This window comes from Nelumbo lutea, chromosome 5, assembly GCF_056320005.1.
Source record: "Nelumbo lutea isolate HS-2025 chromosome 5, American lotus-T2T, whole genome shotgun sequence".
Classification (NCBI taxonomy): domain Eukaryota; kingdom Viridiplantae; phylum Streptophyta; class Magnoliopsida; order Proteales; family Nelumbonaceae; genus Nelumbo; species Nelumbo lutea.
In genome coordinates, this window is record NC_142688.1 from 53906655 (window position 1) to 53929870 (window position 23216).

The window sequence follows — 23216 nt, forward strand, 5'->3', positions numbered from 1 at the left end:
TGAATACAAGAAATCTTCTCTGGGTCAGCCATAACTTGCCATGCTGTGACTATATGGCCTAAATAATGGACCTTGGTATGGCCGAAGATGCATTTGGACAATTTGGCATAGAACCAATTCTCTCGCAATACCTCCAGAGTTCTTTCAAGGTGTTGCAAATGTGTGGACCAATCACGGTTGTATACCAGAATATCACCAAAGAACACTAGTATGAAACGCCTTAGGAAAGGCCTAAATATGTCATTCATAATGGACTGAAAAGTAGAAGGTGCATTGGTTAGCCTAAACGGCGTAACTCGGAATTCATAATGGCCATTGTGGGTACGAAAGGCCGTCTTGGGTTTGTCTTCCAGGTGGACCCTTATTTGGTGGTATCCTGATCGCAAGTCCATTTTGGAAAAGAACTGGGCTCCTCCCAACTCATCTAGAAGCTCCTCTACTATTGGAATCGGGAACCGATCTTTAATGGTAATTTTATTTAGGGCCTTGTAATCCACGCAAAATCTTCAGGATCTTTCTTTCCTTTTTACTAATAACACGGGAGAAGAAAATTGGCTGGTGCTCAGCTGTATGTGTCTCTTCTCCATCATCTCCCTTGCAATTTTTTTTTTTTTTTTGACTTCAGGTAATATGGGTAACAGTAGGGGCATACATTAGTGGGTGCTGCCCCTGGTAGTAAGGGTATATGGTGGTCTTGTGCTCGGGCATGGGGTAGATGATCAGGTTCCCCAAACACATCCGCATTTTGGTTTAGAAGGGTTTGTAAGTTGGCCACATCTTGATCACTGAGTTGCCAATTTGGGTCTAGGCTAAGTTGGGCCTAGGGATTCATGACCCGTATGCATGAGTACAAGATACCCGTTTCCGTGGCCCAACTTTAATAGGGTTCAAGCATCATCAGATTTAAGGGCCGGGGGTCCAAGGCCTTGTAGATGGTAGGGAGTTCCCCCTAACTCAAGTCAAAATCCATGGTCATCTGAGCCCAATTACACATTGCTGGGCCTAGTTGGTGCAACCATTGAACCCATAGCACAACATCTGCCCCACTAAACTCTAGGGGGTGGAGATCCACTATAAATTTATGGCCCTGAATGAACAACTTCTCATCTTTACGGATACCATCACATACAATTTTGTTTCCGTCTGCAACATGAACGAGAAAGGAAGGATAATAGTGTACAACCATACCTAGTTGTTGGGCCAAAATCCAAGCCACAAAGTTGAGAGTGCTTCCGTTGTCTATTAGAACAGTCATCGGGCACCCCCAAAGCTGTCCACTAACCTTCATAGCCCCCGAGGATGCCGAACCATTTAATGCATTGAGAGATATCTTTGGATCAGTTTCAGGGATCGCAGGCTCATCTTCACCAGTGTTGGGGACCTCCATTTCTCCTTCGGAATCTTCCGTTTGCAAGAGGAATACCTGTTGGACTTTGCATTTATGGCTTGGGCCGAATTTCTCCTCACAATTATAACACAAACCCTTCTCCCGTCAGGCTTGCATTTCAGCCCAGGGCAGGCAAGTATTTTGGGCCTTTGGGCGGTGGCTGTGTCTGGTCTGATATTGGGTCGAGGCAAAAGCCCATCTGATTTAGGGGGTGGAGACTTAAGAACCGGTCCAGTGGCCCAATTTACTCACCTTGATTGGTCCAGGCGTTCTTCTTGAAGACGGGCTAACCCCACAACTGCAAGTAAGGTAGAAGGCCTCCAAGCTTTCACCTCTACCTTGATGTTTTCTCTTAGTCCTCCGACGAAGCTCCTAACTAGTGCCTTCTCCGCCCAGCCATCGACACAGGTCGCGAGTCTCATATTCGACCTGGTACTCTCGAACAGTCCCTATTTGTTTCAGCTTCGAAAGAACCTCATCCCAGTCTTCATAAGCAGTCGGCCCAAAGCAAACATAGAGTGTCGGTGAAGTCTTGCAATGAAAGTTGTGGGTGCGATCTCCGGAACCATTGGAACCAGAGGATGGCGTTGCCGTTGAGATGGAATGAGGCGACAGTCACCTACTGATGACTAGGGGTCTCATGATATGCAAAGTACTGCTTTGCCTTGAAGATCCACGGAATGGGGTATACTCTAGAAAACGCCGGGAAGTCGAGCTTAGCATATCGTCCTCCATAGGTTCTCGGACGTCTTCCTCCGCTATTGCTGGAGTCCTCTAATTCATTGTCCCTGCTCACCACTACCGACTTCTCTCGTTGCTGGTAAGCTACTACAGACAACACTTCCTTCAACTCCTTCAGTTCCGATGTCACCTTGTGCATGTCGACTTCCAAGTGATCCATCCGGTTGTCTAAAGAAGCTGATCGAGTGTTAGGCATGGTGAAACGAAGAGGCTCTACACTGATACCAGATGATAGGTGACTGCCTATCTCAAGGTTCCTTTTAGGGGAACCGATCTCCTGAGAGAGAAAGAGAGAGGGGGGGGGTTCTGTATTCTTATTATCTTTTCTTGGTAGAGGGTTCAGCTTATATAGCTATAGCTGACCGGTACACTGCAGAATTCTAACAACTCAGTTGGTTACGATCATGGAGTTAGTTGTGATTCCCTGTTCGTGGTCTGGAGCTGCTCCGGTGCAAGGTGGGGGTTCTTCTTCCGTGAGTACACCATCATAACTGGTGGTCGTGGCCCATTACCATAGCGGCTGGGCTTGGGCTAGCCTTTGGGTTCTCATCTCTTTGCCATTCTTCACAATGACTCTTCGTACCCTAGGGTTTAGGGTTGAACATTCCTAATGTTTAATGTTTAGGGTTTTAACATTTCTAATGGTCTATCTCCCATGCATCTTGCTTTGCAATATTACTTTTGGATTTATGGTTTTGGATCTTAAGGGTTATTAATTTCTGATTTTGGTTCACCATTAACCGCTTGTTTAATCCATTCTGAATGCATGTTACAGAAATGAAATTGATTTCTAGTTTTGTTTGATCATTAATTCTGTAATTTTCCAAAACTAGGCTCAAAATCCATTGTGAATGCATAATGATTGGACATATGCAAATTATTATTGTGTTAATGAACAAATTGACTCCATCAAAGTCCATTAAAATTATCTTGAGTTGGATAGGGTCTGTTTTACCTGAGACAAAATGTTATGAATATACAAATGTAAAAAGGAAAATGCCTAAAGATTTCAATCATTAATCTTGAAAAGCCAACTGACATTTATATGTTATTTGTTATTGTTTAACAGCATTAATAAATGTTAAAAGCCATTATATTCATAACATTAGCAAATCCCTTTGTATGCTATTGTATTCCATCAAAATCTGTTAAAAACCAAGCTTCCCACCCTTGTATCGGATGCCATGGAAATGAAAGAATTTGCTTCCCCAACAATGCCTTCATAGCAGGAACTAAAGGAGATTTTTCATTTTTTTTCCAGTATAATTTTTCTTTCTCAATTTTTTGCTTTGTTTCTATACATGTTACTGTTTGAAGACCTTTCAAATCTGAAATTATTATTATTATTGTTGTTGTTGTTATTATTATTATTATTAAATTTCTGTATTTATTTTGATCTGAAATCTGTTATTTTGCCTTGTAGCATGGCCTGAATCTTGCTTTATTTACATTTGATATATGATCTGTTTGAAGACCCTTCAAATTAATTTCTCATGTGATTCCCTCATGGATTTGCTACTATGAGATAAATTTCTTTAGAGCTGAAATATGTCATTTTGCTTCGTAGCATGGCCTGAATCTTGCTTGTTTGTATTTGCTATATGAGAAATATATATTTTGTGTATGTGTTTGCTGAAGGTCCTTTGTGTTAGGCTAAGGAGAAATATAAAAAGAAGAGATCCACAACTGGAGCAAAGGATTACTTGTTCTGTTATATTTTTTGTGAAGTGGGAGAGTTCAAAACAAAGAAGATGCTTTTTAAACTTATTTAGTTTTTTTTTTTTTCACCTTGATATCTGGATGCCCTAAAAAGAATATGGAAGGACTATTTGAATGGATATCTACATTCATTTATGTAGCGTTGAAATTCTGTAATGCTTGTAGGACAGCATGTTTGGTTTTGTAGCCCTGGGAGACAAAGCATTTCTATTTCAAATATTCTTATGTCTATCTATTTTCTGCCATTATCTTTCTTTATTGTTTGAGCACACTGATATTTCTGTTTCCTCTTTACAGATATCCCCTCTACAGCATTATAACAAATAATGGAAGTGGAAATTGACCATTATGAAGTTATAGGGTTACCATCAGGTGAGGAGGGTGCAAAGCTTACAGAAAAAGAAATATCAAAGGCTTATAAGATAAAAGCCCTTGAATTACATCCAGATAAACGTAGGAATGACCCTAATGCTCATGTCAAGTTCCAAAAACTCAAATCCTCCTATGAGATTCTCAAAGATGAAAAGGCTCGCAAGCTATTTGATGATCTCCTCCGCATTAAGCGTGACCAAAACCTGCGACAATCACAGTTGAGTGCCAAACGGCGCAAGATGATGGATGATCTTGAAGAAAGAGAGCGTGCTGCCTTTGCTCCAGATCCTGCTGCAAAAGCCCGAGAAGAAGAAGCGAGAATTGCTAAGCAACTTAAAGAAGAGATTTCCAGAATTCGTGCTATGCACTCTAAAAAGGCAAAAGGGGGAACAGAGGACCTGGATGCTAGGACAATGCAGATGGGATCAGAGAGCATGGCTAATGTTGAAGGTTTAGATAAGGAGAAGGTTTTGAAGGCTTCCTGGGAGAGCTATGGTGAGGATTATAGTGCTGAAAGGTTGAAGGAGATATTTGAGAAATTTGGGAATGTCGAAGATGTTGTAATTCGATCAAAGGGGTCAAAGAAGAAAAGGTCTGCACTTGTTGTCATGGGATCTAAAAATTCTGTGGTAAGTTTACAATCCATTCAGAGTTGAACTATGGTACTTATAGTTTGATCTTGGTGCTAATTATGTTTTTCTATTTGTTAGGATGCTGCCACAAGAACTGTGTGTGGAGATCTTTCCAATCCATTACTTGTTCTTCCTCTTCATAAAGCTTCAGCTACTTCCAGTGCTTCTTCTGCCAAAATGCATGAAGAACAACCTGATGATGACAAGTTAAATAACACTGTCGGTGTTGGACATCAGGCATTTGAAGATTCCATACTAATGAAGCTTCGAAAGGTTTGGATTTTGGGACTAAAGACTAAACTATTTCTGGTTCTTTAGTTTCTTTCTGATGTCTTCAGTTCAAGAAAGCAAATCTAGTATGTGGGTTTTGGTTACTATGAAAATTCTTTATTAAAATAAATGCCAAATGGTTCTTAATGTTTCACTTTTTTGTGGTTGTCATTTTTTTGTTCATTGTCACCATTGTCTTCATCCATGCATTATCCCAAGTTCCCAACTATACGGGGTCAGCTACATGAAACCTGTTTTGCATTATATTTTGTTAATGGTGTTTCATTTTATTTATCATTATGATTAAAAAATGCTGGTCCTCAGTTGGAAGCATAATTGTATTATTGTAGTACCGTCATGGTTTAGTGGGTTGACAAGTTAACAATTAGTATAATCTTTTTGAGCAATGCTAGGATGCTGGGCCTTGTTCATGAAGCCCTTAAATTGTAGAAGGATAAGATTTAGATGGTTCTTTTATTTTTTTGGAAAATACACAGGGTTAGGGGATGTTACCTATCATCCTTTTGTGGTTAGGGCTCTATGATGCACACTCCTGTTTGTTTTGGAAATTCAGATTTCTGAGGGGTCTTAGACATTATAAAATCCTGGATGCTACCTTTTCTGTTGATTTTTTTCAAAGATGTTTCACTTTAGGGTATGGGCTGGAGATCCAAAATACCTTTTCTCTTTTTTGTTTTTTAAGAAACTCTTGGTTCCTCAGTTTACCTGCCAAAGCAACCTGGTGGGGCCCTATTTCACTAAATAAGAGCTTTTGTAGGGAAATGGTATAAATGGCATTTAAAAAAAAAAAGAAAAATCCTAATATCAATTGCACATGCTGCACACACAAGTTTATACATTCTCCTCCAAAAGCAAACCAAAGGAGATTTGGATCTTCTAGGTTATCGTACTTTGAACATCTTGTTCTATTATCAAGATGAATCATGTGCATGAACTTCAGTTTTTAGAAGTTGTGCCTTTTTATGGTTTTTATAGTTGCATATTTCTCCTTTTTTTTATTCTTTTTATATTTTTTATGTAGTTTTATGTTTCATATTACATTATGAAATGAAATAGTTAGAACCTCATGTCAGTTATTTATCCACCCTCAGAAAGATACCTTTCTCCTTCCCTACCTTTTCTTTCTAAAGGAAAATCAGAGGCTCCTTGTCTCTTGTGGCTGCTTGATGAATAGAGAAAAAATGATACAACCTAAAACTATCCACATAGAACCTTATTCTAGAGCTAATGCAACTTCAATAATACCAATTCAAACAAGTAGAATGAGCAATTTATTTTAATTAATATGAGAAATCCAAATAAGAAATTAGCATTGAATATTTTCTATGAAGACTGTAATGAGGAGAGAATAGGAAAGCTAAGGGATTTGGTCAATGATTTCCAAAGGATCTCAAGTCTAAAGGTAAATTGGGATTAAAGCTGTGGCAGGAATCAATTTGGAAGAGGGTAGCATTCAGCTATGGGCAGAAATCCCAAGTTGTGAGGTGAAAGAGTGGCCCCTAGATTACTTTGGCCTACCGTTGGGAGGAAACCCGAGAGCAGAAAGCTTTTGGAAACTGGTCCTAGAAAGATTTGGCAAAAAGTTGGCTATGTGGAAAAGGAGCTATATTTCTTTAGGGAGAAGAATAACTCTAGTTAAACCCACTTTAGCAAATCTGCTCATTTACTACCTGTCCACCTTTGGGATCCCGACCAAAATAGCTAGACAACTAGAAAAATTATGAGGGACTTCCTTTGGGAGCCAGGGGAGGAAAGAAAGGATCACTTGATAAAATGGGAGCAGGTGTGTAAATCAAGGAGTAGGGTGGCTTAAGTATTGGGAATCTGATTAAGAGGAATATGGATCTACTAGGAAAGTGGCTTTGAAGATTCCCCCTAGAAGGAGATAGGCTTTGGCACAAAATCATTGAAAGCATATGTGGTTTAGGGGAGAATGGCTGGGACGCAAAGCTGGACTCTCAGACATTCAAAATCACTGTGGAAAGCAATAACAGAGGTACTCCCTTTATTCTTAAACTCCATTCGATTTGATGTGGGATGTGAGAATAAAGTTCTCTTTTGGGAGGATCTTTGGGTAGGAAACTTGCCCCCTTGCCAACAATTTCCAATCATATACACCTTGACAACTTACAAGGTTGAACCTATTTCCAACTTTGGTACGGAAGAAAAACAAACTTCTGAAATAAACAGACTGTTTAAAATAGTGCAGAAAAGTGATAGAGAACAGCAGAAACAGAGAATCAAGAAGAGAGAAGAAGAAGAAGAAGGTGACGGCAATAAGGGTTCAGAGAGAGATTTTCGAAATCTAATCCTCTGTTACACCCTAACCCCTTTTCAGTAATTACAGAGAGGCCCTTAGCTGGGCGAATAATTTAAAATAGACATGACAAAAGTAAGGCCCATGTTGAGGCCCATTACAGCAAAGAACATAAAGAAAAGAAACTTGCTAGTATCATGCTGAAGTTTGGCCTTGGGGATGCCCTTGGTAAGGAAATCAGCTAATTGTCCTTCAGAAGAGATAAATGGTAGACAAACTTCTCCAGAAGCCATTCTTTCTTGGATAAAATGTCTGTCAACTTCAATATGTTTGGTTCTGTCATGTCGCACCAGATTGTGAGCAATGTTGATGGCAGCTTGGTTATCACAATATAACACTAATGGCTTATTATACTTAATACACAGTTCCTCTATCAAGGATTGAAGCCAAAGTAGCTTAAAAACTCCATGAGCCAAAGTAGGAGGAGGCAGAAGTCAGGGTGCAGAATAAAGAATAAGGTGTACAACAGGAGGAGGCTCTCGGGGTCAATTGGGGGGGGGGCAGAAGGAACTGCCAACAAGAGGGGGGGAATTCAGTAGCTAGGGCTAGAAAGGTTAGTAGTCAAGGGGAAACAGAGGGGGAGAGTTGGGAGACTGGGAAGGGAAGTGGTGAGATATAATTAAAAAAGGGGAACTAGACTTAAACAAGATAGTCAACAGAGAGGGGGAGGAGGACCACGTTGTAATCGTAGAGTGAAGGGGGATACATCAAGGTGTCGTGAAGTTAAGAGGTGGGGGGAATGAAGCTGTTAAGTTGGAATGTTAGGGGATTGAGGAAAGGGAATAGGAGGTCTCTGGTGAACAATTTAATAAGAAATCAGAAGCCTGATGTAGTCCTCTCTGCAGGAAATGAAGCTGGAGTCCTTTGATATAAGAATAATGAATGAGATTTGGGGGTGGGATGGTGGAGAGTGGGTGGAGTTGAATGCGGTTGGGCTGGCAGGGGGTTTGGTCATCCTGTGGAATCCAAGGGTTTTTTGCAAAGTAGGGGAGTGGGCTGGGATTCATTTGGTGTCAGTCTGCTTGCAAGAGGTTAATGGGGATTGGTCTTGGGGTGCGACAAATGTGTATGGGCCAGATGAGGAAGGGGAGAGAGCAGAGTTTTGGGAGGATCTAAGGGTAAGGCAGAGCTGGGAGGGCCATGGTGCTTGGGAGGGGATTTCAATATTGTCAGAAAGAGAAGTGAGATGAAAGGGGGGAGGGAGAGGAGAGTTAGTGCGGGGATGAGGAGATTTGAGGATTTTATCAATGACCAAGAGCTGTTTGATCTTACCCTGAATGGTGGGAGATTCACTTGGTCGAATGGCCAATGTCCAGCTATCCTTAGATGGCTGGACAGATTTATGCTTTCTAGGGATTGGATTGATCATGTGGGAGAACTGGTGCAGGAACCTTTACCGATGTATATGTCAGATCATAAACCAATTGTATTAAGAAAATTTGTAGAGATTTCAGGTCCGAAGCCTTTCAGACTTGAGAATGTCTGGCTTCTTCAACCAAACTTTGTGGAGTGAGTAGAGGAGAAATGGAGAGTTATACAGGTGGTGGATTCAGCTGGTTTTAGGGTGGTGAGGAAACTATAACTGCTCAAAGAGGAGCTGAAAGGAAGGAGGCAGGAAGAGTTTGGGGATGAGGAAGGCAGAAAGAAAGAGGTATTGGAGAAGCTTTCCAGATTGGAGAGATTGGAGGAAGAAGTCTTTCCGAGAGAAGCTGAAATGGATAAGGAAGGGCTGGAAAGAGAATTAGAGAGGTTACTATTGAGAGAAGAAATGAGATGGAGGCAGAAATGAAGGACATTATGGTTAAAAGAGGGAGACAAAAGCACAGCCTTCTTCCATGCATTTGCAAGTGGGAGAAGAAGAAGGAACTCGATTACAAGGGTACGGGTAGGGGAGGAAGTGGCTGAGAATTGGTAAGATATTCAAAGGATAGCGGTGGGCTTTGACAAGAAGTTCTATTCAGGGAGGCAACGATGCTGAATCTCTTTGGGAGATGTTGAAACAAAAATCAAAAAATAAAAGAATAAATAAAAGAGTGAGAGAGTGGCTGGGTGGTTGGGGAGGGAGGTTGAAGTAGGTGAATTTAAGGAGGCCTTGAAGAGGATTAATGGAGATAAAGCTCTGGGGCCTGATGGATCTAATTTTAATTTTATAAAGCAGTTTTGGCATTTCTTGGAGGATGATTTTATGCAGATGATCAAGGAATTCTGTGAAAATAAAAATGTAAAAAGGAGAGCCAATGCAACCTTTGTTTCACTAATACAAAAAAAGATGGGGGCTGTGAACATAAATGTCTTTTGGCCAATAAGTTTAATAAGCAGTCCTATAAGCTCTTGGCCAAAGTCTTGTCAAATAGGCTAAGGAAAGTGCTTCATGAAGTAGAGGGTGAAACTCAAATGGCCTTCGTGGAAGGAAGATAAATCCTGGATGGGGTAATAGTGGCAAACTAGACATCGAGAAAGGATATGATCATGTGGAGTGGGGATTCTTGGAAGAAGTTCAAATGAAAAATGGAGGGGTTGGATGTATGGGTGTATCTTATCTCTTTCCTTTTCAATAATTCTCAATGGGGTTTCTTCGTAGTTTTTCCAAGCTTCTAGGGGGCTGAGACAAGGGGACCATTATCGCCATTATTGTTTGTTTTGGCAATGGAAGTTCTAAATTTGTTGTTGAAGGGAGTTCAGCAGGGTTGGTTAGAGGGCTTTAGTATTGGGCCAGAGGGGCCATTCATCTCTCATTTACAATTTGCAGATGACACTCTTATCCTTCTAGATGCAGATGTGGACCAAGTGCTGAACTTAAGAGTGTTACTAGCCAATTTTGAATTGCTAACAGGTTTGAAAGTGAATCTGGAGAAAAGTATTCTAATTGCAATCGGAAAGATTAGTCAAAGAGATGACACAGTTTGCAGCAGTTCTAGAGTGTCGGATAGGGGAGATTCCCTTTCCATATTTAGGCCTCCCAGTTGAGGCCAAATCTGGTTCAGTAAGCACGTGGAGACCCCTTTATAAAGGGTAGAAATGAGGATAGAAAAGTAGAAAGCAAGATATCTCTCATTTGGGGGTTGACCCTCATCAGAAGTGTGTTGTTGAGTCTACCTACCTATTACCTCTCATTGCTGAAAATACCAACTGGTGTAGCCAATAAGATAGAAAAGGTCCAAAGGGATTTCCTTTAGGAAGGGTGCTCTGTCCGGAAGCGTGTCGTTAACCACTTCGGAACACCAGTTTAATATTTATAAAATTTTTCTAATTCTCAAACAAATACAAACGTAGTAAATGGGCGAGAAAGGGTTGTATCCACAGAGAAGCAAGGGGAAAACCGTTATGTACTTAGATTCAGAAAAGAGAATACAATTGGGAATTGCAGAAAATAATAAAATAAAATTTATTAATGCTGAAAATAAAGATTCGAATTTAAACAAGACAATAACTAAAATTCAGAAATTAGCAGAGTATTGAAATTAACAAAAGAAATAAATAAAAGTGATCTGAAATTCAGATCCAGTGGCGGTAGTTGCAGATTGGCCGGACAACTTGTAGGAACCCCTCCTGACAAGACCTACGCGTCCTTTCCCTCTTTAGCCCTCGAACCCCTCGAGACACCTTAGCCTTGAACCGAACGAATTTAGATCTGCAAAACAGAGAAACGAACAAGAATTAAATCTAAAAGAGTGCTGAAATAAAAAGAACGGAAAAGAAAATGAAGAAAATAAAAGAATGGTTGATCAAATCCGGTGGTGGTAGTTGTAAATTGGTTGAACAACTTGCAGGAACCCCTCCTGACAAGAACTGTGTGTCCCCCCTTCTACAACCCTTGAACTCCTCAAGAAACCTTAGCCTTGTGAAATGGGTGAATTGACCAACCCCTTCTCCAGGGCCCTTAGGGTCCTTTTTATAGAAGAGGGTGGACACAACTGGGAATAGAGAGAAAGAGGGGGCGGTAGCTAGGTTTTAGCAAAGTTATGGGCGCCCTAGGGTTTCTAATGGAGGGTTAGGATGATTCTGGGGTGATCCTAGGACTGAGAAGAAAAGAAGAGGGTGCTCATTATTATGTAGGGCTGAGATTTGGGCACCCAGAAATGAATGGAAAAGATTGAGGTGCCTAGGGTTGAAAGGTGGAGATTAAAAGAGGTGGATGGCTGAGATAGAAGATGGAATGGAGGGCTAAGATCTAGTGGTTAGGGGTTGAATGGTGAGGATGAGCAGTTAGGTGGCGCCCTAGGGTTTAAAAGCTACAAAAAAAGTGCCCTAGAATGAGTGGTGGAGATTAAACAGTTAGGGGCGGCTAGGGTTTTCTAAGAGTGAAAAGAGTGGGTTAAAAGACGCCTTAGGGTTTGCTAATACAGTAGGAGGGGTACCAAACTGGGTTTAGCAGATAGGAGGCACTCTCCTGCTCTCAGTTTTTCACAAAAACACCCCCTCTCTCAGTTGGACTTCACACCAGCTTCCTAAAAGCTGCATTTCAGCCATGTAACTTTCCCAGTTTTCCACAGAATTTGCACAGACTCTCAGATGTCACAACATTGAATTTAACTGGGAAAAAGGCATACTTTGACTATTCTAAGGCCGAAAATACCCCTAAAATGATGCCCTTAAGACATCGAAATGCAGAGTTATCACACCCCCCAACTTAACCATTGCTAGTCCCTTAGCAATGCAGCCTTAAAATTACAATGAGCATGAAGATCCTTCCCATTCTCAAAATCATCCCTGACAGAATTAGTCAAGCATCCTGATTCCAACATTCTCAAACTCTGTATAGACTGGTATTAGGCTATAGGGGTAAAACTATCTTACTTTGAATATTATAGAAACTTGGCTTAAAAATCTTATATACCCTTCCATTTGTAGATTGTCTTGATAATCTGAGATTGATTTTAAAATCAGATAGGTATTCTTATCATTTTTTTGACAGTGGATTTCTACCCCTGAACTTGATTTGCATACTTATTTCTATTGTTACCTTCCACCGTTTGACGCGAATCTCGACACTTGCCTAAGGTGAAGAGGCCCGGTTACTAAGTGTTAGGTGATTGTCTTTGGGATTCCCTTTCCCATTTGACGCGAATGTCGACACTTGACTTAGGTGAAGAGACCCAGTTACTAAGTCTAGGGTGTCCGTTGACCTTTTATTCTCTTCTCTTTTTTTTTTTTTTTTGAAACACTGTTTAGGGTAGCCCATTGGTTCTAACAATTTGAAGAATTTTTGTCTAATTTCTTTATCTTTCTCTTCTTATCTTGGTAGGGGCAAACTTGGGAGTATTTTCCAATTTCTAAACGGTTTTGATAATATTCAAATTAGACCAATTTTTACTCCTATCACTTGCTACCAATTTCTACAAAATTCGATATTCTTTTATCAGTTTCCTCAACTTTTTCTGTATGGGAATCTCTTTTAATGGAAAAGAATTAAAAAAATTTTCAATGAAATTTTAATTCTACATATTTAAAGGCTTAGCTTCAAAAGTTTTGTTTTTTTTTTTCAATTTTCTCTTTCTTTCCTCACCCCCAACTTTAAATGTCATTGTCCCTAATGGCATGACTAGAATGATGCAAAAAGGATTTGGGCCAAAAGGGAACAATGAATAGGGTTTTCCTAAGAGGTTCAAGGTCTGCCACCTGGTCTCGAATCAAGAAATAAAAACTCTAAGCAAAAACAACTGAAAACTACGTTGGGTTGTCTCCTAAACAACACTAAGTTTAACGTATTCAGCCAGACGCAACTCGATCACTCAAACTAAAGGTTTCAACTCCTCTACTCTCAAATACTCCTTCTATGTGTGGTTTAAGCCTTTGACCATTGACCTTGAACATGGTTCCATTCTTGGGATCAACTATTCTAGCCGCACCATGCTCGAACACTTTATCAACAATAAACGACCCATCCCATTTGGATTTTAATTTACCAGGAAACAACCGTAGCCTAGAATTAAAGAGCCAAACTTTTTGATCAAGTTCAAATGTTTTTCTTGAAATGTTTTTGATGAGGACGGATTTGGCCCTCCAGTGAAATTGTGATACCTAGCACCTCATGCAAACCAAGTGCAGCCTCTTAACAACTGGGCAGCTTGGGCAGTGCGGCAGAGCTTGCCACTTACAGACAACTCGGCATGGCTTGCCACAGGCAGCTCGGCAAAGCTCGTCACAAGCAGCTCGGCATAGGTCAGGGAGCTCGGTATAGATAGGGGCAACTTGGCATAGGCAGCTCGCCACAGGTAGCTGGCCACTCCACAGGTAGCCTGGCGTCTTACGAAGAGCTCGCCACTTAGGGGCAGCTCGACACTTACAGGTAGATCGGCATAGGTAGTTCACCACTTAGGGGCAGCTCGGCGTATCGCAGGAAGATCTCCTACCTGACAACCGTACCTGATAGATCCAGAGACTTGCGCCCACGTCTGTTGCCAGGCGGCGCCATGCCTACCTGCCCTGAGAGCTGTCCCTTGACTGGCAGAGCCATACTCTACAGTAGCCTCCTGCACCCGCCACCTCAGCTCTGGTAGTAACGGCTGCGGCAGAGAGACAGAGGCGGTTACGCCTGACTTGACCGAGGCTGTTACACCTGATTTGACAGGACACCACTATATAAGGACTTCGACCCCCAAAGACAAGGGGAGAGAGAATGAAAAAATGGAGATAATCCTTGCTCTCTAGCTCTCTCATTTCTCTCCAATCTCCCTACAATTAGAATGCTTGGGCATCGGAGAGTTCTCGCAGGTTCCTCAGCTCCCACCGCCTACAAAGGAGAGGAGATCACCTTCCCCTGAGTTACAGGCCACCTAGGAGCAGGTCAAATGACGAGTCCACCCAGGTAGCTCACCACCAGGGAACTCATCACCAGGTAACTCACCACCAGGTAGCTCACCGCCAGGGAGCTCGTCACCAGGTAGCTCACCGCCAGGTAGCTCACCGCCAAGGAGCTCGTCACCAGGTAGCTCACCGCCAAGGAGCTCGTCACCAAGTAGCTCACCACCAGGGAGCTCGTCACCAGATAGCTCACCACCAGGGAGCTCGTCACCAGGGAGCTCGTCACCAGGGAGCTCATCACCAGGTAGCTCGCCGCCAAGAAGCTCGTCACCAAGTAGCTCACCACCAGGGAGCTCCACCATCCTCTCCCGAGAGCAGGTCAAATGGCGAGGCACTTAGCCAAAAAAAATTGGTACGTGACAAGAACCAGTTACATCAGTTTTTATCGTGAAATGCTTTCATTTTGGCTTTATAAATGTGAGAGCTTTCATAAGCTTTATTGCGAAGTTCTTCCAGCTCACTTAATTGCATAGCCCGGTGGGATCCAGCTTGGGTTAGGTCGAAGTTGAACTTTTTGATGGCTCAATAGGCCCTATGCTCTAATTCTACAGGAAGATGAGCTTTGTCGAAGACTAGCCTAATAAGAGACATTCCAATGGGAGTTTTATATGCCGTCCGATAAGCCCAAAGTCCATCCAATTTGTCGGGCCAATCTTTTCGGTTTGGCCTAACCGAATTTTGCAGAATATTCTTAACTTCCCGATTGGAAACTTCCACTTGACCATTTGTTTGGGGATGGTAGGGGGTTGCTATCTTATGAGTGATTCCGTATTTGTGAAGCAAAGTACGGAATTGTGCATTAGTGAAATGTGACCCCCCATCACTAATGATTGCTTGCGGACACCCAAACCTAGAGAAAATGTTCTTTTGAACAAATTTCATTACAACTTTGTGGTCATTGGTCCGGGTTGCTTCTGCCTCAATCCATTTCGACACATAATCAACGGCCACCAGGATGTACTTGTAATTGTATGATGGCGAAAATGGTCCCATGAAATCTTTACCCCAAACATCGAAAATTTCTACAGTTAGAATGGGGTTAAGTGGCATCATGTCTCTATGGGACATATTCTTGACAGCTTGGCATCTTAGGCAATTTCTACTGAAAGCATGGGCATCCTTAAATAAACTTGGCCAATAAAAGCCACTTTGTAGTACTTTGGCCACTGTTTTCTTCCCCGAAAAGTGCCCCCCCACAAGCAAGAGTGTGACAAAAATTAAGGATACTTTGGTATTCAGACTCGGGGACGCATCTTCGGATTACTTGATTTAAACAGATCCGAAATAGCTTAGGGTCTTCCCAAAAATAATATTTGAGTTGTGAGAAGAACCTATCCATCTCATTTTTGGACCACCCCGGAATTTTACCCATCACTAAGTAGTTGACGATGAGCAAACCACGGGGGTGTACTATGGGAAACCGCCTAGAGGTGTTCATCTGGAAAAGAGTAGTCATGCACAGGTTCACTCTTTTCAATTTGAATTATGGATAGATGATCAACTACTACATTTTCAGAGCCCTTTTTATCCCGAATCTCGAGGTCAAATTCTTGCAAAAGAAGGATCCATCTGATGAGCCTAGGTTTGGCCTCCTTCTTAGACAACAAATGTCTTAAGGCCGAGTAGTTAGAGTAGACAACCACTTTGGTGCCCAATAGGTGCGGGTGAAATTTTTCCAGAGCAAACACTATAACAGTTCTTTCTCTATGGTGGTATAATTCAATTAGGCTTCCGAGAGGGTACGGCTTGCATAATAGATCACCACAGGACGTTTATCCACCCTTTGTCCCAGAACAACTCCAATGGCATAGTCAGAAGCATCACACATGATTTCAAAGGGCAAAGACCAGTCGGGAGGTTGCAGAATTGGGACATCTTTTACTAGAAGGTTGCACAATGGTCTGGAAATTTGGGAGAAGTCCTTAATAAATTGTCGGTAGAAGCCGGCATGGCCAAGTAAAGAACGGATTTGCTTGACAGAAGTGGGGGGTGGAAGTTTAGAAAGTAGTCAATTTTTGCTTTATTCACTTCCATACCCCGTTCAGAGACTATGTGACCTAAAACAATGCATTCTTTGACAGTAAATTGACTCTTCTCCCAATTTAGGACCAAGTTTGTCTCGATACATCGTTGAAGAACTTTTTGTAAGTGTTCGAGACATGTTTCGAAAGAATCCCCAAAGACAGAAATCATCTATAAATATTTCCAGGAAATCACCCACCATTTCCGAAAAAATTGCCGTCATACATCTCTAAAAGGTTGTTGGTGCATTACATAATTCAAACGGCATTCGTTGGAAGGTGAATGTTCCATAAGGGCAGGTAAAAGTTGTTTTCTCTTGGTCTTTGGAGTAAATGGCCACTTGGTTATACCCAAAATACCCATCTAAGAAGCAGAGATATTTTTGCCTGGCAAGTTATTCTAGAATTTGGTCAATGAAGGGCAAAGGGAAGTGGTCTTTTTTTGTGACTGTGTTTTCCTAAAGTTAATGCACACTCGCCATCCCGTGGTAAGTCGGGTAGGGATTATTTCACCTTGATCATTAGTGATCACGGTGAGTCCAACTTTCTTAGGCACCACTTGTGTAGGACTTACCCAACTACCATCTGAGATCGGGTAGATAATACCCGCATCTAACCATTTAACTACTTGCTTGACCACCTCTCATATTTGGGTTCATCTCCCTACTAGGTTTGGTACCCTCCTCTGTGTAAATGTGGTGCATACAAATGGACGGACTAATCCCCTTCAGATCAGCTACTGACCAACCAATGGCACCCCTATACTCATTTAATACCTTGATCAGTTTCTGTTCCTATCTAGGGGTTAAGTTTGCGGCTATGATCACCGGCAGTGTTTGGTTGGGTCCTAAAAACACATACTTAAGGGAGTTCGGTAAGGGCTTCAGTTCCAGTTGCGGGGGAGATTCAAGAGAAGGCACAGGTGGTTCACTCTTTACTTGGGGTAGAGGTTCAACAGTAGGCCAAGATTGAAATGGGTGAGGAGACTTCATTAAGGCATTAGCTTCTTTCATCAGGTCATCTACAGTGACCAGGTTGGTTTCTCTGGGGTTTCTCTCTACATCTATTGTACAACAATTCCTATTCTGTTCTGGGTAGGTGGAAGGACATCCAGACTCATACATGTCTTCACACTTTTCCTCCCTTTAAAGAGTTGAGATTCTTCAGCATTCTTTAAGTATGGGACATGAGAGGTTGTAAGATCTTGGTATTGGGGAAGACCTAGGGATCCGTTTCTAGGGTCTACAACCGGCTGACTAAGCATTGAATCATTTTCCACAGCAGGTTAGCTTCCATGAGTTGAATTACTTGGCTCTCTAATCTTAGGATTGACTATTGATGAGCTAAGATCAGCTGTTGGATCTGCAAAAGCCTATCATCAAGTGAATCGGTTTGATAAGGTTGGGCCGGTTGAGTCCCAGGGTAATCATTGTACCCATTGAGAGTGCACCTCTAGCAAGGTGGTTCTTGGGCTTGGGCCCAATAAGCGAAATTGGGCTGATTTTCCCACTCAGGGTTATATGGACTAAAGGATGGGTTAGCATTGGGTTGGAAGAATCCGTTAGCTGACTAACATGACTGGTTGACATGGTTGACATGGGCCCGCCGCAGGGCACTGACTAACATGATGGGCCGGGCTTGCACAGATGGAACATGTTGAGCAGGATGAGGTGGTTGGGGGAATGGGCTAAATTGTTGACGACATGCAAGGACTTGGTCATGTCTTTGGGCCATCCCGTTGATCTTGTCTAGTTGTTGAGACACATAGTTCCAATCTATCTGTGGCTTAGGTTGGAAGTAGTTTCTCACTCCACAAACTCCAGCCATTGATTTTTTTTTTATTATTATTTTTTTTGAAATTTTAATTTTAATTTTAGATTTAGATTTTGAAATTTAAATTCTGAAATTTAAACTCAAATTTTGATTTTTTTTTTTTGAAATTTGAAATTCAAATTCAGATTTCGAAATTTAAATTCAAATTTGAATTTTTAATTATTTTTTTAATTGCAAGTAAATCAACCACACGACCTAGGGCCGACCTAGGGTTTCCTAAAGTAGTGGTTCAACCAATGTGAATCCTTTTAGGTTCACTTGGAATTACACCACTTCCTTTGGTTAGCCAAGTAAGATGTGAGGATGTGGGAGGCCCCCCTTGCTCTCGCAAAGACCTAATTAAGTATCCACAAAACCCGCTTAGGCGTAGCCGTTTAACATCTTTCCTTAGACACCAACCACCGGTTATGGGAAGAAATCACAAGTTTCCCTAAAATTCAGCACACCTTTGAACCAAATGTGAGGCTCCCTAAATGATCTTGCTATCCAAATTTTAAATTAGGGTTAAGGTGAACCGCATGTGAAGGGTGGTGATTTTTGGGCCAAGGAAGGGTGATGAAATCCCCACCTTATCTTATTTAAGTTGGATGCCCTTAAATGAATTAACGGAAAGACAATAAACACAACAAATGCAACTACCTACAATGCATGAACAATTATTTCTAAAGTGCAATTCAACAATATAACATAAAATAATAAAACAAACTAATTAAGCAAAAGGAACAATTAAAATAATAAAAAGAAAACCTAACACATTCACAACTAACAATGATAATTTCAGCAATTAAATAAACCTATATGATGCATGCTCTAGAATATGAAACCCTAAATGTTGGGATGCAAATGCAGAACTTTTAAAATATGAATTAAATTTTTTTATTATTTTTAATTTTTTTTAATTTAAAATTTTAAATTTAAATTTCGAAATTTGAAATTCAAATTCGAAATTTAAACTCAAATTCGAAATTTTAAACAATTTCCTATGTAACAATTAATTATTCAATTAAATAACTAAAAAAAGAATTAAATAAGGCAACAAATAATTATAACAAACAGAAAATAAAAGAATTAATTATGCTAAAAAGATTAACAACTACCAAAATATATTCTAACAAGAAAATTGCTATTCTAAAAATTAAACCGAAAATAAAATTAACAAAAGAAAATAATGCGGCAATAAAAAATAAAATAAAAGAAACGAATTTTTTTATCCAAAAATAAAATAAAAAACAACCTAATAAAACAAAAATTTGAACAGGAAATTAAAATAAAGAAAAGAAATAGATCTAGAAACAAAACGATAGAAAATTAATACTAAAAAAATAAAATAAACTAAATCGGATCTAGGAAAAAAATTAAATAAAAATTAAAAAATCACTACTCTACCAAAAAAAAGAGTTCGAAAAAAAAAAAACAAAATAAAATGGGACGACTACACCTGAAACGCAAACCAATAAATCTTCTCTTCTCTTCTCTCCCGCAGTCCCGCAACACTTTGGTACCCCACCTTTCGCTACTCCGTTCTGTAGAATCAAAGAGAAACAAGAATTAAACTAAGATAACGGATCAAGTAATAAAACGAAAATAAAAAAAATGAAACAGATCCGGACAAATCAAATAAAATTTTTTCTCCATGCTTCCCCAACAACAGTGCCAAAAAATTGCTCTGTCCGGAAGCGTGTTGTTAACCACTTCGAAACACCAGTTTAATATTTATAAAATTTTTCCAATTCTCAAACAAATACAAATGCAGTTAATGGGTGAGAATGGGTCATATCCACAGAGAAGCAAGGGAAAAACCGTTATGTACTTAGATCTGGGAAAGAGAATACAATTGGGAATTGCAGAAAATAATAAAATAAAATTTATTAATGCTGAAATTAAAGATTCGGAATTAAACAAGACTAACTATAATTCAAAAATTAATAGAGTACTAACATTAACAAAAGAAATAAATAAAAGTGATCCAAAATTCGGATCCAGTGGTGGTAGCTGCAGATTGGCCGGACAGCTTGCAGGAACTCCTCCTGGCAAGACCTGGGCGTCCTTCCCCTCTTCTGCCCTTGAACCCCTCGAGACACCTTAGCCTTGAACCGGACGAATTCAGATATGCAAAACAGAGAAACGAACAACAATTAAATCTAAAAGAGTGCTGAAATAAAACAACGGAAAAGAAAATGAAGAAAATAAAAGAATGGTTGATTAGATCCAGTAGTTGCAGATTGGTTGAATAGCTTGCTGGAACCCCTCCTGATAAGAACTGGGCATCCGCCCTTCTACAACCCTTGAACTCCTCAAGAAACCTTAGCCTTGTGAACTGGGTGAATTGACCAACCCCTTCTCCAGGGCCCCTGGGGTCCTTTTTATAGAGGAGGGTGGACACAACTGGGAATAGAGAGAAAGAGGAGGGCGGCAACTGGGTTTTAGCAAAGTTATGGGCGCCCTAGGGTTTCTAATGGAGGGTTAGGATGATTCTGGGGTGATCCTAGGGCTGAGAAGAAAAGAAGAGGGTGCCCAATATTATGTAGGGCTGATATTTGGGCACCCAAAAATGAATGGAGGAGATTGAGGTGCCCAGGGTTGAAAGGTGGAGATTAAAAGAGGTGGGTGGCACCCTAGAGTGGATGGCTGAGATAGAAGATGGAATGGAGGAGTGAGATCTAGTGGCTTGGGGTTTAATGGTGAGGATAAGCAGTTAGGTGGCGCCCTAGCGTTTAAAAGCTACAAAAAGAGTGCCCTAGAATGAGTGGTGGAGATTAGAAGAAGTGGAGGGTGGAGATTAAACAGTTAGGGGCGGTTAGGGTTTTCTAAGAGTGAAAAGAGTGGGTTAAAAGGTGCCCTAGGGTTTGCTAAGGCGTGGGGAGCATGCTAATACAGTTGGAGGGGCGCCAAACTGGGTTTAGCAGATAGGAGGCGTCCTCCTACTCTCAGTTTTTCATAAAAACACCCCCTCTCTCAGTTGGACTTCACACCAACTTCCCAAAAACTGCATTTCAGCCATGTAACTTCCCCAGTTTTCCACAGAATTTGCACAGAGACCCTCAGAGGTCACAACATTGAATTTAATTGAGAAAAGGGCATACTTTGACTATTCTAAGGCCGAAAATACTCCTGAAAGGATGTCCTTAAGACATCAAAATGCAGAGTTATCAAAGGGGGCAAAGGGATCTAAAAAATTTCATTTAGTAAAATGGGAAAAGGTGTGCAGCCCTAAAGTAATGGGAGAATTGGGGTTTAGAAGGATAAAGATCTTCAATAAAGCTCTCATGGGCAAGTGGTTGTGAAGGTTTGGATTGGAGGAGTCATTATGGAGAAGAGTGGTGGTGGGGAAGTACGGGGTGGTAAGGTTGGGGTGGAAACCAAGGGAGGTTTCAAACTCCTATGGGGTGAGTGTTGGAAGCCCAAGACTGTATAGGTTGGCTGATCATCAGGTATCGATTGCTCACTACTATGACATCAGAGGTGATCAGGTGGTTTGGAGTCCCAGGTTCAGAAAACCCCTGCTTGATCAAGAGGTGGAGTATATCCTACTGCTGGACAAGCTAGAATAAACCAAAATTTCTTCAGCTAATAAAGATGGCTTCTGGTGGAAGGAGTGCAGGAACGAAAAGCTCACAGTGAAGTCCTACTTGGTTCTCACGAAAGATGATGTGATTACTGATCAGTGATCAAATGAGTGTGGGGAAATCCAGTTCCCCCCAGAATTGAAGCTTTTGCTTGGCTGGTCGCGCTGGACAGTGTTCTCACAACAGATCACTTGAAAAGTGGAGGTTTCAGCATGGTTAGTTACTGCTATATGTGTAAGTCTGAAGAGGAAACTGCTTTTCACCTGTTCTTTTCATGCAAATTAGCAAACTTCATATTGGAGGTACTGCTCCTTCCTATTTGGGATCCCCATTTTCCACCCAGCCTCAACAGCAGAGATATTCTCTGCTTGGCCAAGGTTCAGAGGAAGCAAGAAAGCTAAAATCTAGAGCTGCATCCCATTTGCAGTGTGTTGGTCTCTGTGGTGTGAGAGGAGCAGGAGGTTCTTTGAAGTAAAAGAAAAGAGTTTTGAAGTGATTGTTGGCTTCGGTTGGAAAGCATATCACAAGCTGGGTTCTCTCCCTTGAAGAATTTGAGCAAATCAGCATTTCAGATTTTGCAGAGAACTTCTGGGATCTTCTTGAAATTCAAGTTTGTAATGTGAATGTTTTTAGTCTAGCTTGATGAATTGGTGTGTTGCCTTGACACCTGATCAGATTGTACTTATTTTTTCTTTTTAATAATTTTTTCTTCATTACTCGAAAAAAATAACTGAACAGAATGGAACAGCAAAACAGGATTCATGTGGCCTGCCCCATATAGTAGGGACAAGGTTTAGATGACAATGACGATGGGTGGGGTGGAGTGTGGGAGTCAATTGAAAATATCAATGTCAGGGAATTAACCCTACTAATTAGTGGATTGAAACCCTTGGAAGTGCTTCATGTAAGTTGGGGGAGAATAGCATGATCGGCTTGCTAAATATCACCATATGGGAAGGGTTTGCTGTACTCTCAGGTATATTTCTGGATCCATACCTTTTCTTGATTTATCAGTTATATTCTAAATAAATTTTTATCAGATTCAGCATCTATTAGTAGCCCTGACAATTGATAAAATGAAGGAATGTAGACTAACATGGTAAGTTCTTGTGAATTGAAGACCATCTGTGACTGCGACAAAACCAGTATAGGAAAAGTTACCTATTGCATGTTGAAGAGTCTAGAAGAGCTAAGGGACACTGACCATCTCAGCTATTGTGTCATTGGCTAATTGGGAGTGGACCTAATCCACCATATTCTTCCTTGTGAGAAATCTGACAGCTACCAAGTCATTCTCAACATTTGGTTTGAAGGCAAATCGCAAGAACCATGGACACAAAAGAAGTTCACTTTTGTAAATAAGCACTTTGTACAAATGGGAATCCAATGCAATTTGCCAAGGGACACTGACCATCTCAGCTACTGTGTCATCGGCTAATTGGGAGTGGGCCTAATTCACTGTATTCTTCCTTGTGAGAAATCTGACGGCTACCAAGTCAATCTCAACATTGGTTTGTAGGCAAATCCTTATTT

General features: G+C 40.9%; 1 protein-coding gene across 1 annotated transcript in view; it reads left to right on the forward strand.

Moving 5' to 3' along the window:
* Positions 1-23216, forward strand: part of LOC148852459 (DNAJ heat shock N-terminal domain-containing protein) — a 34859-nt gene that overhangs the window by 10964 nt on the left and 679 nt on the right. The window contains exons 2-3 of the mRNA XM_088945618.1: positions 4145-4848; positions 4930-5124. Coding sequence (XP_088801744.1) covers positions 4174-4848; positions 4930-5124 — 870 coding nt within the window. The 5' untranslated portion in view covers positions 4145-4173. The remainder of the gene's footprint in view (positions 1-4144; positions 4849-4929; positions 5125-23216) is intronic.